Genomic DNA, 17,150 nt, shown 5'->3' on the forward strand with positions numbered 1-17,150 from the left:
ACTCTTTATGATTGGTTAATCTTAGCATACCAGCATAGGGTTCATACCAGCACTGTCGTTCATCAGGGTGGTTCATCAAGTTGCTGAATACTGAATGGGAGTTAATGATGGTGATGTCACAATACATCAAACTCTTTTATTTGAAAACCGCATGAAAAGCCTGTTTTTTACATTTACATTTACATTTATTCATTTAGCTGACGCTTTTTATCCAAAGCGACTTACAATTGCTATATATGTCAGAGGTCGCACGCCTCTGGAGCAACTAGGGGTTAAGTGTCTTGCTCAGGGACACATTGGTGTCTCACAGTGGATTCGAACCCGGGTCTCTCACACCAAAGGCATGTGTCTTATCCACTGCGCCACTACCACCCCCTACATTTACATAATGATAGTTCCTTGTGTTATTTTAGTATTGTTTATATACTATTATAGTATTTTAAGTTTTTCATCTAATATTCGTTTTATTTTATTTCAGCATTATTTCAACAACAGCAATTTTCATTTTTATTTTTTGTCAATGATAAAAGTACTGTTCCAAACCCATTTAACTCTCTATATGTTTTCCGCACAGTGCCAGGCTTCCCATACCCAGCAGCCACGGCGGCAGCGGCGGCGTACAGAGGGGCACACTTAAGAGGAAGAGGGCGCACCGTCTACAATACGTTCCGGGCAGCTGCGCCTCCCCCACACATCCCAGCCTATGGAGGGTAAGTGGCAACACTCCCTTCTCAAATACACACACAAGTTCACCTTCTGACAAACGCTCCCCCTCGTCACCGGGCTGCTGTAACATGCATGCATCTCGACCTCACCACACAGAACCAGTGCAGCATGTAGCCCGTGCATCCTGCAAGTAATGATGACACTGAACAATCATGCCGTTCTGTCATGGTCGATGGCCTTAAGCGTTCCTTTTATGTAATGTAACATTATGTAAATCCTCTCAAACAACTGAATGCAGAAGGATTTTTGTGATCTCTGAGCAGTCAAATGATGATTCTGATTATTTTGGTTCTAATTTCATGTGCGTAACTTCAAGCAGATGATACTGAAGGAGATTTTGTGGAGTTTAGAAACAGGGGCTACTGACTAAATTCCACTTCCTACTGTCTTGACAAACATGAAAGTTAGAAGATTCACAAAAAAAAAAAATTATACATGTCATTTAAACTGGTATATAAATAAAGCTAAATTCAAAGGAAATATCGTTGATTGTTAGGCAGCAAAAGAAGAAATTTTGAGATTTTATAGTTTTTCAAGGAATTATCAGCATTTTAGAGCTTCAAATGTGGATCAGAAATGATTACATTTATGTAATTCAGTATGCAAATAAATTTAAGAAAAAAGACCAATCGCAATTCAATATGCAAATATTACAATGACATCATTGTCACCTTCAATAAAATGTTGAATGCCAGTGACAATAAGAGATTTGGTGTTACAGTGTAATTATATATTTAAGTAATGAGTAATATTAAGCAACTACATGTACTTACTATAGGGTTAGGGTAGGATTAGGATTTGGTTGAGGGTTAATTGCATGTAATTATGCATCATTTACTGTTATTACTATGGTAAGTACATGTAACATTATGTAACAAGGACACTGTAAAATAAAGTGTTACCAGAGATTTTCAAGATCTTCAGATCTTAAAAATGGGAAAAAATTATAAATAAATAAATAAATAAACTTGAAATTATCTGAAAATAAGTCTGTTTGATCTTGAATGTAATTAATTTTATTATTATTATTATTATTACATTAATTTATATAAAAAAAAAAATCTCAAATGTTACAAAAAATTCTTCATATATACTAAAAAATATATATAAAAAATTGTGCTAAAGACTAAAATATGATGCAAGTATGTTTCAGCTCTCTGTGGCCCCTCTGCAAAGTCTTTACTCCACATTCTCCTTCTAAAATGCTTCAGAAGTAATGAGTGCCTTTGGAAAGTATCTTATTCAATGCGTGTGTATTTCATATTCTGTTCCACTAACCCTGGCTAGAGGTGGGGTTGGTATTGCTTGCATGGGAACATGCACTAATATTGATGTGTTTTGTTTGGTGTTTGTCTGTGTGTGCGGGTGTGTTTGCATCTTTCCAGTGTTGTTTACCAGGACGGATTTTATGGTGCAGATATTTATGTAAGTATTCGCATGTCGTCCTTGAATGTTCATGTACATGCCCACACCCATTCATCCCTCCGACTGTAAACCGACCAGCTGATACATTGTTGTTTTTTTCATTTATCCTTCATTAATTGTGTCAAGAGACTTTCACACATGAGTAACAAATGAGTTTATTGCCAGTTAGGGTGAGACTCAGAGTGACCTAAGATTGAGCATTAGAGCATGGCATGCTGGGATTGTACAATGTGAAAACTTATATGTACCTGTACCTACATTATACACAGATTCATGATTATTTTGAGGGTAAATACATTTAAATAGGCAAATTGGAGCAGAAAGTAATACACTTTTATTGGTTACTGAGTATTATCACATTAGATATTGTATAATCAGTTTTATAATCTAAAATTATTCCAAAAGATTGATCTCTTAATATTTATGTAAATGTAATTTGAATGAGAAAAACTGATCATTGAAGGGTTGCATGTAAAATTTTAGGTTTTTAATGAATGGTGAACTATCAAATCTTCACCGCGTTCGTTGGCGATCTACGGGCATGTTTGCGTTTATCTGGAGCGTCGCGTTTTGAGATTAGCAGAAGCATCTGGAGCTGAGGTGGGGTAACTAGCAGGGACCGAAACCTTGTTCTCCTCAAGGCCATGTCTCATTGAGCCTGACACAGCCTGATGTATCTCCCCCAATTCGGCCTCCTCTGGGACGAAACAAATTGTACAGGGTACAAATGTGCGTGGAAATGACGGGAAGGCTGCTGTAACGCTTCCTCTGTTCCCTTGTCATTAGCACAGTGCCACAATGGCTGGGATTGATTGTTCCGCTGCGATAAGATCATCTAATATTCATTAGAAACTGTATTTGTTTATTACCAATCTTAATTTGCTGAGTGCTCTGCTAAATGTACTGAATGTTGGATAAGGTCTGAAAAATGAAGCTACACTAGCATAGAACAGACATCCTTAAGATGGGTTAAAAGTTAAACAAAGAAATACTGAGCACATACCACATGCAGGGGTGCAATAAAGCAGGAAGATCTACCAAATATAAATGACACAGCGTGTGTAATATCTCTCGATTTAATCTGTAATATAAAGTGCTTCACATTTGCCTCATGTGGCTGAGTTTTCATTTCTTGAAGATCCAGAAATGCCCAAAGCCACACTGTAACTAGCAAATCCATTTGCAACATCAGTAATGATTGGAAACATTTTTGCTAAAAAAAAAAAAAAAAAAGGTTTGTACGTTTTTTTTACTTACGAGCTATGGACATTTGATTCGTTTTTTTAAACTGCTGTTTGAACTGATGTAGCTACAACAATCTGTCGCACCACATTAAAGAGCATCAAAACTTTATTATTTTGAGAGGAAATAATAACATTTATTGAAAGCTGAGACTTCAAAAGTCTCAGAAATACAGATGAGCAAAATAAACTTAATTGTAATCGTGTTCCTCCGCAAACAGCTCATTGAAATGATAGAGCGTGTCGCTTAATAAGAATAAATCGGTTGAGTGAATGGTTAAAGTATAGTCTGGCAACTCACCGTTGGCAGGGCTCAATCCGAGGGCCGGGATAAACGGTTGTCTTTCAAATTCCCTCTGCATGCAATAGGATAGCGCTACAACCAACCAGAGCGTTTTCCCACCAGCGGAGCTAGTTGATAGATTAAACTTTTGCCGTATCTGGTCGGCAAAACTACAAACACATCTTCCTTTTTTAAGAATGACTTAAGTGCCGTTCTTTGTTCTTTTCTCAAAGAAAAGCTTAACTCCAAGTCCTCCAGAGTCGTGGCCGAAGCCGATTCGAAAGACCGCTGTTCGCCAGCAACAGCCGCCATTCTTTGTTTGAGAAATTTGACGAGAAATTCGTCATTATGTTAAGCCCGCCCACCGACTCTATACACGATTTGATTGGCCTGACTAGAGTTTGGTTTTTCCAGCTCGAAAGTCAACGGAGAGTTGCTAGACTACCCCTGGCTGCAAAATAAATTTTGCTGCCGCTAGGGTGCTCCTAGATTTCTAGGTTAGTTCAATTACTTACTCATAAAGACAGTCCCTTGTTTCTTTCACGGTTTTGAACAAATCGGTTGAATGAATGATTCAGTGATTCAATTCAATTAAATATGCACTATAACTTTTTTATTGAAGCCCTTATTCTGTATTATTTCCCACCTGTCAGCTCAGGCCATCAAGCGGTCGTGGCAGGCAAAAACACACACACTAGTAAAAGTATGAGAAAAGCACCATGTGCATCAATAACCATGATAAGCTCAGTATGTCCACATGCACTCCAGACAGATACGAGCAGTCAGGAGTCAGTGGAGCCCTATCTGTTCCTCTCTCTCTTCGTGAGTCATAATGATAAATTGTGGCTGCTCAACAGATGCGCATCTCAGCGTTAAAGTCCTGACCACTGCTCTCACCGCACCTGCACACCCTGTCAGTTTCCCCGAGGTTAGTTGACCAAGCCTAATGGAGCTTCAGAGACATGTAGATGCCCGCGGCCCCCGTCTGTCAGAGATGACAGCCCTGGTGACTAAGGGGCCCCGTTCGGCCGTCCCGCTCCGCAGCTCATCACGCCGGCTTTAAATAAAGCGCAGATGCATCACGGCAATGTGTCAGGCGTTGTGCGAGTAAATGAAATGGTTTGTTAAGGGGCCGGCCACGCAGTGGGAGTGTCGAATTACCCGGTGAGTCATTATGGAAGGAGTAAGAGGACGGAGGTGAGCAGCGTGGAAGTGGGAGGGTGAGGAACATGAAGAAGGTTGTGAGAAGGAACTGCTGTTATGTATGTGTGAGTGCAGGGAGAGGGAGGTTGGTAATTACTACAGCCTGAAGGCCTGGTGTGGAGAACAGCAGGGTCAGGAGACCAGTAAGCCCCGGAGAAACAGAGAAAGAGCAGAGGTGTACAGATGGACTTATCGGTTGGTGTTTTCTGTGGACTGCTAATGGGAGTGGTGAAGGAAGCTGTGCCTCCTCAAAAATAAAATGGATGAGAGAAGAATCAAGAGTACAAAAATACACCAAATATTAGGAAATATTACATTGCATTAAACAACATGCAAGAGTGCTGTTCTGAATATTTAGTAAAACAGCTCAATTGCGAGTGAATTATTGCTTTTAAACTACAGTTTTGTAAATAGGAATATATAGAGCAACTTGCATGTCAGACTAAATGTTTGTCAGTTTATTAGTTAGCTAAACAATGTCACCTGACCAATCAAATTAGAGCAGATATTCCCAACCATGGTTTGTTTATGATTATAGATTAGGTTTTAAGTTTTTCTTTCTTTCTTTCTTTCTTTTTTTCTTTCTTTCTTTCTTTCTTTCTTTCTTTCTTTCTTTCTTTCTTTCTTTCTTTCTTTCTTTCTTTCTTTCTTTCTTTCTTTCTTTCTTTCTTTCTTTCTTTCTTTCTTTCTTTCTTTCTTTCTTTCCTTCCTTCCTTCCTTCCTTCCTTCCTTCCTAACCACCTTTTTACAATTAATATGTGTAGGTGTTGCACCTAAAATTGGTATCAAATTGGTGCCAGTCACAACTCAACTTCCAGTGATTTGTTTTACTTTCATAATTACTAATGAAGAAAATCAAGCTCTGAAAAGTAAATCAAGTGTAAAATAAAATGAAAGACAAATTACAGAAATACTTTTGACAAGTTAAATGGATGAAAAATAAAGACAATTTAAATAAAGATTATTTATAATGATACAAATTGTTTGCGGTGCAAGTATGATAGTTTGTATTTTATGACACTGTGCATTTATTTAAAGATTTCAGACAGAGGCAGATATCTGGTTTAATGGGGCTGTGGGTTTAGATGGTTGACACTAAATTAAAAGACATGAATTAATTCTCATATGAGAAAAAAAAAGAAATCAAAAATGTCACCCAAAAAAAATTCCACAGCACAGCACTGACCGTGTGGGAGTATTTTAAGCAGGCAGCTCCATCTCGCACAGTGATTGACTATGAAAACAACACCGTTCAAATCAGCAGACATGTGCGCTTTTGACTGGATGTGTTTGTTTGGCCTTTTTGCCTTACTGAACATCAGATGTTACCGTTCCACATGTTGAAATTATTTCTTTCTCTGTTGTTGGCAAAAAGAAGTAGTGTAGTATGACAGCGCTACATAATTAATCCTCAGATGCATGCATGAGATGAATAAGAAACTAGGTTGACTCACACCAACATAAGGCTGCTGCTTTGTAATTAGATTATGCATATTTAATAGCTATGATTATGACATGTGCGTCCCCTCTTTTGGAGCATGCCGGCAATTGCGTGCGCCGATACCGTGAACTCCGAGTGAACGAATGCGACGTTGTCGCGTGCTGCTCTCCAAAAGCACTCCATGCCTCTTCATCTCCATGAGATTCAGTCGTACAGTCTCTGTCACAGCACATAACATCAAACCCAACTCCCCCCCTCCCCCCACCATCGCTGTTTTTTTTCTCACAAACAAATTTTATAAAAAAGTCCAAACATCTGTTGTCGACGTGCCCATGTGAGCGAGTGTGTGTGTTGTGTTTCTAGGGTGGTTACGCTGCCTACCGATACACTCAGCCTGCTACTGCTACCGCCGCTGCCTACAGTGACAGGTAAGACACACACCGCTGCCTGCACACCACTGACAACACCACCTTACCAGGCCCTCCGGCGGGGCCCTTAACACCCAACCCAGCCTCGTTCTCTCTCACCCTTACTCCTCTGAGGTCAAACTCTCTCCCTTCGTCACGAGCAGAGGCAGGCGTGCGCTCCAAAAAAAAAAAAAAAGGCCAGCCTGATTTATTAGCCTAATTCCCCTCGCCAGTGGTGATGGGGAATATCACGGTGCCCAGTGCAGTAATTGGCAAATTAAATCAAATGAGATGTCACTGCAAATGTAATGGTGAAGCGCATCCATGGTGGAGCAACTGTAACTGCAGAATGAAGTGGGATAGACCTGACAGTTCCTCAGAGATGAGACAAAAGCCCGTTTGGCAGGGCGACCAGAGGAAGTCGTCTTGGCTGATTTTGATTTCCTTTTCTTTTCTCTCTCTCTCTCTCTCTCTCTCTCTCTCTCTCTCTCTTTACCTCTCTTGTCAATTGTGAGTGTAAGCTTATTGCAGATGGCACGCAATCAAGAATAAAGCAAATTCGGAGCCTTGATGTGATTGTAAAACATTCGCATGACACAAAAGCATATCTGCTCATGACTGTTAATGCCAAATAATGATCGTAATGCTGTCATCCAACATGTAACAACTGATATTGTGCAGCCATAACTAGATGAAGCAACACTTGATTATCATGTCATCTTAGCAGTGCTGTCATAATCTGTCAACAGTGTCCCTGCATGCATGTTGAAAATTGTGTGCCGTGAATCACACCCGACTGGTTGTGCGTGGTGCTCATCATCATTACATCATGTTTATGTAATCATCTCGGGAGTGTTTGTGCGTATGCAGATCCTAGTGTCCGCGGCAAAGGCAGATCATTAGCCACGGATCGGGACGAAACGCACCCGAGCGCACTTTTGGATGTCTGCCGGCCGTGAGCTGCATGTGGTAGAGACTTTAGTGTTTGTAATTGTTGCCAGGCTGGGTGGTTTCATGATCAGTTCAATAACCACATGTGTCCTCCTCACATGCAGGGACTTCTCTGAAAAAATACAGTAGACTGTCCTCAGAGATTAGAGTAATACCGTCCTAAGAAACCACGTTATTGATTCCAAGGGCTCTTGTTGTGGTTCTGTGGCTTCTTGTTATGAGAAATCTTTTATGGTATAGCGGTAATCTGATTTTCTGTTGGTTCGATTACTCTCGGCTTAGGCAATCATGTAATCATGCAAAGATGCACTAGCTTGTCCAAGTTAAACATTCAAATTTATTTACTTATTTACCAATAAATGGAACAGAATCCATGTTAAATAAAAAAGAAGAAAAGAAGTATATCAAGAAGTACCATTCAAATGTTTGGGGTCAATACGATTTTTTTCCTGTTTTTGAAAGTTGCTTATTGCTTACCATAGCAAGTAAAAACAGTAATGTTGTGAAATTTAAAAAACAACTTTCTTTTGTAATATGTTTTAAAACATTAATGTATTTTGTTAACTGTATTTAATTTTTCAGCATCGTTACTCCAATCTTCAGTGTCACATGATCCATCAGAAATTCTAATATACTGATTTGCTGCTCAATAAACATTTCTTATTGTTATCAATGTTGAAAACAGTTGTGCCGCTTAATATTTTTTTGTGAAAACGTATATTTTTATCCTTAATATTATCCTTAATATTTTTAGGATTCTTTGATGAAGCCCTGTTCGAAAGAATAATCTTTTTATTGCATATTTGCTGAATATAATAATAATAATTATTATTATTTTAATTTACTGACCCTAAACTTTTTAATGGTAGATACAGTCAGGGACATTTCTAGTATAGCTTATAAGATAGTATAGCTTTTCACATTTACATTTACAAATTTTGCATTAAGTATACATTTAAATATTTGGAAGACTTATACTTAATACTTTAATAAATGTAAGAAGTTTTCCTACCTTGACATTTTCTGACCAACTACATCATTTCTGTTTGTATTTAACATGGATTCTGATCCATTTATTGGGAAATAGATAAATAAACGGTTGTGACACTACTGTACATCTTGTGACATCAGAGATTTTTTCTAAGCAAAGCATCAGTATTACTATTGCTCATACTTAGGGTATCAGACAGTATCAGATATCTGTGCACAGCTCGTCCTGCTACAGACATGAATGATGTGTTTCAGCAATTGCTTTAAGTGTTTTGTCACTAATACAGATCTTAGTCTCTCTTTTATTATGTTCTATGAACCCCCCAAAATTGCCTGTGGTTCAGTTTGTATTAAAAATGTAGTTATACTAGTAGACATAGTCATTGCTTTGCCAGTGGGCAGAGCTAATGCTAATGCTCAAACTGATTCAATTCAGAAAGTTTCCTTAATGTTGTTTCGCTCTCCGCTGCAGAAACCTGCTTGATTGATTATGCAAATGAAGAGGCCTCTCAATAACATTTGAATTATTTTGTTTACCTTTAGACACATTCTGAGAATAATAGCAGCTTTGGGAAATTGAAAGCGCAGCCCAACATACAAATTAGGTTTTCCGATACAAATTCTAGGTAAATGAGTTTGCATAAGACTAGTCTTTAATGATAGAACTTATAAATGATTGTTATTGAGAAGTCATTCATTTTTTACATGTTTCAGATTTAAACCGATTGAATTATTCATTTCCAATGTAAATGACTTATAATCTCTCTTCCCTCATAAAAAAAATTAATTATTCATATCTCAATGAGTAACGTTTTTTAGACCGTTGGAGTTTAATCGTTCAATCTGCCTCCATTAAAATAACCTCTCAGCGTTGTTAGATGTTATCACCTCGTGTGAAAGATATCATCTCTGATCTCCGCTAATCCTGCAAGTGTTTTGACTGCAGTTGATCTTTTGCCTTCTATGGTGGCGGATATCAATACCCCAAAAGCTTTATCTTAACACCCTGCCTTCCCGCAGCTGGTCTCATTAGCAGTTAGCCTCTGCATCTGGTTCCTGCTGTTTGTCAGAGCTTCACTCGCTCTCTGTCAGAAATGTCCAGGGCCGATGCTGCTCAAGGCTCGACCGCTCCCATATGAACAGCTGCGGGCCGGGGACACGTGGGTCAGGAGTACACGGTTTCCTACAACCCACCATGACCTCTGTCCCCGCGACGCTTGTGAGAGGAGAGGAGAGGTTGAGGTGGCCCGTTGTGCGTGTTTCTGGCGCTCCCTGGACTGACCTGAAACCCTCAGGGGTAACAGCTGTGCGGGAAGCTAAGACAACTCTTTAAACTCTTGTATCAAAGGCCATTCATTCAGTTTATTAGTAAATGATGCTGCTAACGCATACCAGGCATGCTCAGGGGTGTAAAAAGCACTGAGAAATGATACTGAAGTGACAGTGTGGGATTTCACATAATTAAAAAATCTGAATCAATGTATCATGCTAAAAATATACTTGAGTGAAAGTATTTCTAAGTAAAAAATCAACTTTTTCCTTAGAAAGTGTTGACACTTGAATGTTTTTATGTAAAGCCTCAAGTGTTTGTCGTCAAGAATGGTTATGATGTAATTAAACAGCTTTGCTTTGCTTTGCTTTGGATCAAAGATTATGTTGATATCTCTTCAAGGATGAATATATGACGAATACAGTAATGTGAGCAAATGACATTTTATTTAAACGATTCAAAGGGACATAATGAAGACCAACAAAAATATACACTATACCATAAAAAAATAAATGTTACAAAAGATTTCTATCTCAAATAAATGCTATTCTATTCATCAAATAATTCTAAAAATGTATCGTGGTTCCACACAACTGTTTTCAACATTGATGATAATAAGAAATGTTTCTTGAGTGGCAAATCATCATATTAGAATGATTTCTGAAGGATCATGTGACACTGAAGATTGGAGTAATGATGCTGAAAATTCAGTTTTGGCATCACTGGAATAAATTACATTTTTAAATATATTCAAATAGAAAACTTTACTAACATTATTATAATTTTATTTTTTTATTTTTTTTATAACTGACCCCAAACTTTTTTAAATTAAATTAAATTAATGTATAATATATATATTTTTTAATATAAGGAAAGATTTACACTTGTAAAATACGTCCTTTATACGTTAACTAAAAAGTATAATATTTTCATTAGAAATGTTATTGAGTAGAGTTACAAATGTTTCGTTTTTGGTAAAGTACATATTTCCAAAAATTATACTTTATTTTTATGAATGAAGTAGAATTACTCAAGTGCTTTACACCCCTGGATGTGTTGGCCAGATGTCTGCATTTTGCCTGGAAGTGCCATTGACCACTAATTGCTGATACAAAGAAGAGATGAAACATTATACAGTGTAGTCTAGTGTACCAATGCTCATATGAAGTGCTTGCGACTTTAGCGTCTTCATGAAGTGCATGTGTAGTCTTTAATGTGTATGATTGGAATCAATGGTCATATCTGAAGCCAATACATATCTAATTTTGTAAGGCACTATGAATTATAGAAAGTGCACCATTTAATGCATGTGTTCAAATGCATGTCTGCATTGAGCTTTACTCTCGTGTGTGTGTGTGTGTGTGTGTGTGTGTGTGTGTGTGTGTGTGTGTGTGTGTGTGTGTGTGTGTGTGTGTGTGTGTACGTGTACGTGTACGTGTGTGTGTGCGTACGTACGCGTGTGTGTGTGTGTGTGTGTGTGTGTGTGTGTGTGTGTGTGTGTGTACGTGTACGTGTGTGTGTGCGTACGTGTGTATGTTGCGTGCGTGTGTGTTTGCGCATTGGGACGGTCAATACTGTCATACAAAATAGAACATTGTATTCAAAACAAACCCCCTAACATGATTAAGAGGGCCGATTCAATCTGAATGCATAGCAGGAATAAATGATTCATTTAGTTATTAAACATAGCTCCAAGCGGCAATTAAAAATGGGCCTGGCAATATGGCGGCCAATGTCTCTAATTAGACGTGAGATTGAGCCATGACACATCATTTGTCACACCTGTGAAGTGACTCATGAAGCTTGTGTAATGTAACCAATAATATGACTCATGCTAGTCATGTTTGTTTACCCAGAGTGCACCATTTACCCTATTCCTGTTTGCAATTAAAGAGTTAATTTTATTTTATTTTTTATAACAAGGCTACTGTAGTCCTGTATACTGTTTCTGCTGACTTAAAGCTGTAAACAATAAATGTTGATTAAAATTAATCTAAATATATATTTCACAGTTCACAAGATTAAAGGTGCACTTATTAATTTTAAGTTTTTTTTTTTTTTTTTTGCACGTTTGGCTGTATGGCAGTCGTATTGAACTTACTGGCAACTAGTGGCACTTATGATTGAATTACACTGTATTCGCAGCACTACTGAATATAGTGCTGAAATTGTCTTGAATGGTCACCAAAAAAAAAGAGCTTTTTTTATTGTTCTTAATGAACGTAATACAATTTTCTTCCATAATCCAACTATTTCTGAGTGACAGAGGATATACTTTTTTTTCTTTTTTTTTTAAAGTAGGGCGAGATTTGCATATTTCCATTGGGAATCGATTGAACCAATGTTAGGTTTGTTAGTTAAAAAAAAAACTGTCTAAATAATTTGGCATTGGTCTTAAGTGACTTCATCAGGAAAAAAAAAGTAATTTCAGAAGAAGAGCATGTTATTACATTCTGATTAAAGATAATGAAAAACAAAAAATATTCATAACAAATTGGACTAATCAGTCATTCACAAGACGACCAGGAACATGCATTAAGAAAGTAAATATGGTCAGTTTTGACTTTTATGTTGACTAATACGATTTTTTTGAAAGAAGTCTCTTATGCTCACCAATTTATTTGCATTTAGGTAATGAATTGTTATTACAATTTAAAATAATAATTTATATTTGAATATATTTTAAAATGTATTCCTGTGAAGGAAATGCTTAGTTTTCAGCATCATTACAGCATCATTGTTGCACAAGAAACATTTCTTATTATTATCAATGTTGCAAACAGTTGTGCTGCTTAATATTTTTGTGGAAACCGTGATATGTTTTCCAGGATTCTTTGATGAATAGAAAGTATGCAAAAGAATAGCATTTATTTAAAATAGAAATCTTTTGTAATAATTATAAATGTCTTTTTTTGTCAATGTCAATTATTGACTGACACTTTTAATCAACTTAATGAGTTTTTGCTTAATAAAAATATAATTTTCTTTATTTTTAAATCGTACCTACCCCAAATATTTTTCAAAATGTACTATTTATTTAGTTATGTAAAACGTGTTTAATGAGTGCACCTAGTTATTTTGACATTTTAAAATATATCTAGCATAAATCTGTTCAGAATACAGAGGTAGTTTTCCTTTTCTTTCTCTTCTCGTCTCACTCCCGAGAACAGTTTAAGGTGTATGACATAAGCACTTTGATGTATAATATTATCTGCTTTGATTTCCAATATAATCCATGTATAATGGTCGCAGTCTCAGGTGTTTCTAACGGGCTCGACGACCGGCTTTTATGTGACCGATCAAGGCCATCCAGCGCTATTCAGTAATGCTGTGAATGCAGTTCCTTGACTTTTACTGAACAATAGTGATGGAGGGAGGGGGTTTACAGAGCAGAGGACGTTTAGAGCGGCGAAATCAAAAGCGTCTCGAGCACAGCTGCAGTTTCTATTGAATCGGTCCCCGTCCGAGGTTTTGATTTAGTCTCATCTCTGATATACTGTATATGTCTTTTTTTACCCCTCTTCTTTACTCCCGCATTTGCATCTCAGCATGCTTTTCCCTCTTCCTCCATGTTGATACCCGTGCAGTGTGCAGGGCCGCACACAGAGAGCTCTGGTTGTTTTTGCTTGTGAACTAAAACCCATTTATGCCAAGCACCCTCACCATCCGTCCCCTACCCCCTTTCCAATCCCTTAACCCCCCCCCCCCCCCCCCCCCCCCTACACCCCACCTCTCGTCCATCCAGCCAGTCAGCAGGCGGTATTGTAAATTTTATCTTCTCTTGCAGAAATCATTTCGTCTTCGTTGCAGCAGATGAAATTTCTTGTAACACCTCCTCAGGTAAAATAAATAACTATAAATGAATACCAAATCACCCTCACTTTCTCTATGCACCCATGAGGGAGCGAGCATTTACCCCCTTTTTTAATGCACCCTGACAGTGAGTGCTTCTATTGCCCGGCTGTCTCCTTATTTCTGCCCCCTTTGATTAGTAGATGTTACGTTTTTTTCTTACTACGTTTCTCTTGAATGCTCTTTTTTGGACGAGTGGGGTAGTTTTGGAGTACTGCATGAGGATAGCTGGAAGGCATCGCATTCATCGTTCTCGTCTTCTGTTTCTCTCTCCCATGGCATTGCTTGGAAGAGGCATGTGTTCCTTGAAGAGTGAAATGAACACGCTTGTCACGAGCTTGGAATCTGTGATTTTCCTTTTTTTTTCCTTTCTTAATCTTCCTTGTGTTCCATCGTTCCTTTGAGCTCTCCACCATCGCCCTTCCCTCTCCATTAGATCTGTATGTGTATGTGTGTGTGTGTGTGTGTGCGCTCGAGAGGGCTTTTTTTTTTTTTTTGGTTTGTTTGTTATTATTTTACAGGCGTGTAGTGCTAGTGATGTTGTCATTGTGGTATCAAGGTTGCTCATGTAGTGTATGGTGTCTTGCACATTGGCTATAGGTGGCTAGATCTTGGGAATGACACTAGTGTGATTGTTACTGGTTTGAGTTGCGGTATACCGAAAGGAGAATGGACTTGTCCATCCACACATTGATTTTGTGACAGCCCTATTTTTTCCCTAGCCTTTCTTCTTTTTCTTTATTCCCCGCCTCGACCAGGGAAAATGAATATGCTAACAAGGCTGTAATTTAGCAGACGGCACTTTCTTGAAGACATCAGCTGTTTTCTGTAAAACACAATTGAAATGTGTAATTTGGAGTCTGAAAAACTTGCAAATTATGGTCTAATTGTCCCAGTTCAATAATTGCTGATAACCCCGAAGGCCACACGTTCACAAACCAACGTAATCAGATAGTAAAGAGGAGAGGATCCGCAACTCGCATTAGAGCACCTAAAGTACAGCCCGGCATTGTTTAAAGAAATCATAGAAATGAGCTGTCCATGCGGTCTCCTGGTGGGAAAAGTCAATACATTTAGAGGAATGGCGCTGCTGGAGCACACATTTTCCAAAATAATGAGCATCAAGTCAATAATGCAGATATATCCCAGCCATCTGAGATTTATTAACCTGTATCTCAGGGCCCAGATCTAATTTAGCTGTATGTTATAGTCACTGGTGTTCATTAACAAACATAGAGCTTACCAGTCTCATAAATCAGGAGGTGAGGTGGGGGGTTGCCTTCAACCTGTCTCGATGGGCGGCAGGAAGAGTTTACTCTGACGGATCTTGGAAAGGAACAAACCGATAGTCACAAGGACGAGTTTAAGCTTAAATTTGTAGCACTGCTAGAAAAACAGACGAAAACACCAACAGTGTCCTTCAAACAAGCCATTAAAAGACCCAATTCTTGCATTTCAGGTTACTCATCCAATCAGCGTTTTCCCCTTACCTAATTCTTTAGGAATAATTCACCAGGTGCTATATCCTTAGGGGTCACCTTTTCAATCTTAGCTCCTGAAGAGCGCAGGCAGCCCTGGTTTGATCACTGCACTGCATACTCATTAAAACTAACCCCTGTAAACACAGATAACGCAGGTCAAACAAAATACTTGGCCGCGCATTGAAATATGAAGACAGAGCGACTGTGTAGTGAATAACAATGTCTGTACTAATTTGCAGTGGATTAACTTCTTAATCGCCAGGAGTGGCGGAATATGGAAATTGACTAAATTCTCTGCCTTTTGATCGTCTCTTGAGTTGGTCCAAAAACACCATGCATGCAAAACAATGCTCGAAGCAGCAGATATTCCAGGTTGTTTTAACTCGAATTTTGAGGGGGAACAACGTGAGATCTCAGGATAAAAGACACTTAAAGTACATTAAGCTCACATTCACATTAAACTGCAACATTTTCTTCAAGGATAATGAACAGATGTTTTGTTTTTTGGGCAAGTACTGTAAAACATTGATCTCTGGTCTGTTTGGGGTTTTTTTCTCCTGTGGTGTATTTTTTGCCTTTTTGATCAATATGCCTAAATTAAACTACGAAAAAATTGAAGGGTTTTTGTGCAAGTGCATTGAACTGGAAAAAAACTACTTGGATTTACTAAAGCTTGTATGTACACACGGATGTTGCCGTTAGCGCTGCCATCCCGTAATCACAGAATAAGAATGAGCAAGAGCATCTAATGATGTCTTGCACAACTTTCCCTTCAACTTTCAAACAGTGATGTCTTCCTCTGCCCTGTGCAGCATGACTGCAAGAGCCATGTGATCTTCTCCTCTCTGACTTCATTTGATAGTCATTTTCCAAACACTCTGAAATCATCACCATACAGTACGTAGTTGCTTCAGTCCGTGGTGTTGTATATTGACTGTATGACATTTGTGTTTGCATAGAAAAGGAGCGATTTTCAACTTGCCGGCACGATCTGACCGTCTCTTTGTTTCCACAGTTACGGACGAGTTTATGCTGCCGACCCCTACAACCACGCACTTGCTCCAGCAGCCACATACAGCGTTGGTGCCATGGTGAGCGTGACATTTTTTTTTTCTGTACCTGCCTCTTCCTCCTCGTTTCCTCTCTCTTTTTTCTCTTTCCTCATTACCCCTTTATTTATCCCTTCCCTGCTCTTTTCTCTGTGCACGCTTGTCATGTATGCTCATTCTTTTCCCTTTTCTTCCCACCTTTTCCTCCTGCATGGATTTTAGCACTGCTGACATCTCCTCACTTAAACTTAATTGAATTTGTCTCTTGTGCTAACGGCAGCTGAAATGCCACATTAATCCTCCCAGTAAACGTGATAAATGTCTTAATTTCTTGGCAGTGTAGTGCATGTTAGTTATTATATTTCTAATTTTGTGAATATCACCTAGCCGTGCTCTCCCCTTAATGGAATAATTAGTCATTTTGATAATTAAATCCATCACCTAAGTGGTGCTGTAGCAACAGCTAAAAGAGGGAGCGAGCAGAGGAGAGACGGATTGATGAAAGAGTGCAAGGAAGACCGTCAGGAGTCTCCGGGCGCCCACTGCGATGTGCGACTTGTTTGTAGATTTTTGATCGCAAAATGTCCACATTGCATACAAAACGCACACTGCAAAGATCAACTTCTTAATCTGTATTTTTGTCTAGTTTTCCAGTAAACTTGCTTAAAACTTCTGTGTAAATTAACACTCTTGTTTTCAGAGATTTTTTTTTTATATAAATTTAATTATTTGAAGGTTTATTTTTCTTACACCATTTGCAAAATAGTTTTTTCTTGTTTTAAGCATAAACCTCTCTAAAGGTGTGGTCACATATACCGTTGCTCAGCAAAG

At 38.3% G+C, this 17,150-nt stretch overlaps 1 protein-coding gene across 11 annotated transcripts in view; it reads left to right on the top strand.

Annotated features, from left to right (window-relative positions):
* rbfox1 (RNA binding fox-1 homolog 1) overlaps nt 1-17,150 on the top strand; it is a 248,412-nt gene that overhangs the window by 228,400 nt on the left and 2,862 nt on the right. For 8 of the 11 annotated variants that reach the window (XM_082142962.1, XM_082142963.1, XM_082142966.1 and 5 more), the window contains 4 exons: nt 575-710; nt 2,112-2,151; nt 6,683-6,747; nt 16,286-16,361. In XM_082142962.1, the coding sequence (XP_081999088.1) occupies nt 575-710; nt 2,112-2,151; nt 6,683-6,747; nt 16,286-16,361 (317 nt within the window). Of the gene's footprint in view, nt 1-574; nt 711-2,111; nt 2,152-6,682; nt 6,748-13,724; nt 13,778-16,285; nt 16,362-17,150 lie in introns of all 11 variants that reach the window. The other 3 variants (XM_082142968.1, XM_082142965.1, XM_082142961.1) reach the window with 1 other exon arrangement.

The sequence above is a fragment of the Leuciscus leuciscus genome (assembly GCF_965113295.1).
Source record: "Leuciscus leuciscus genome assembly, chromosome: 1".
Taxonomy (NCBI): Eukaryota; Metazoa; Chordata; class Actinopteri; order Cypriniformes; family Leuciscidae; genus Leuciscus; species Leuciscus leuciscus.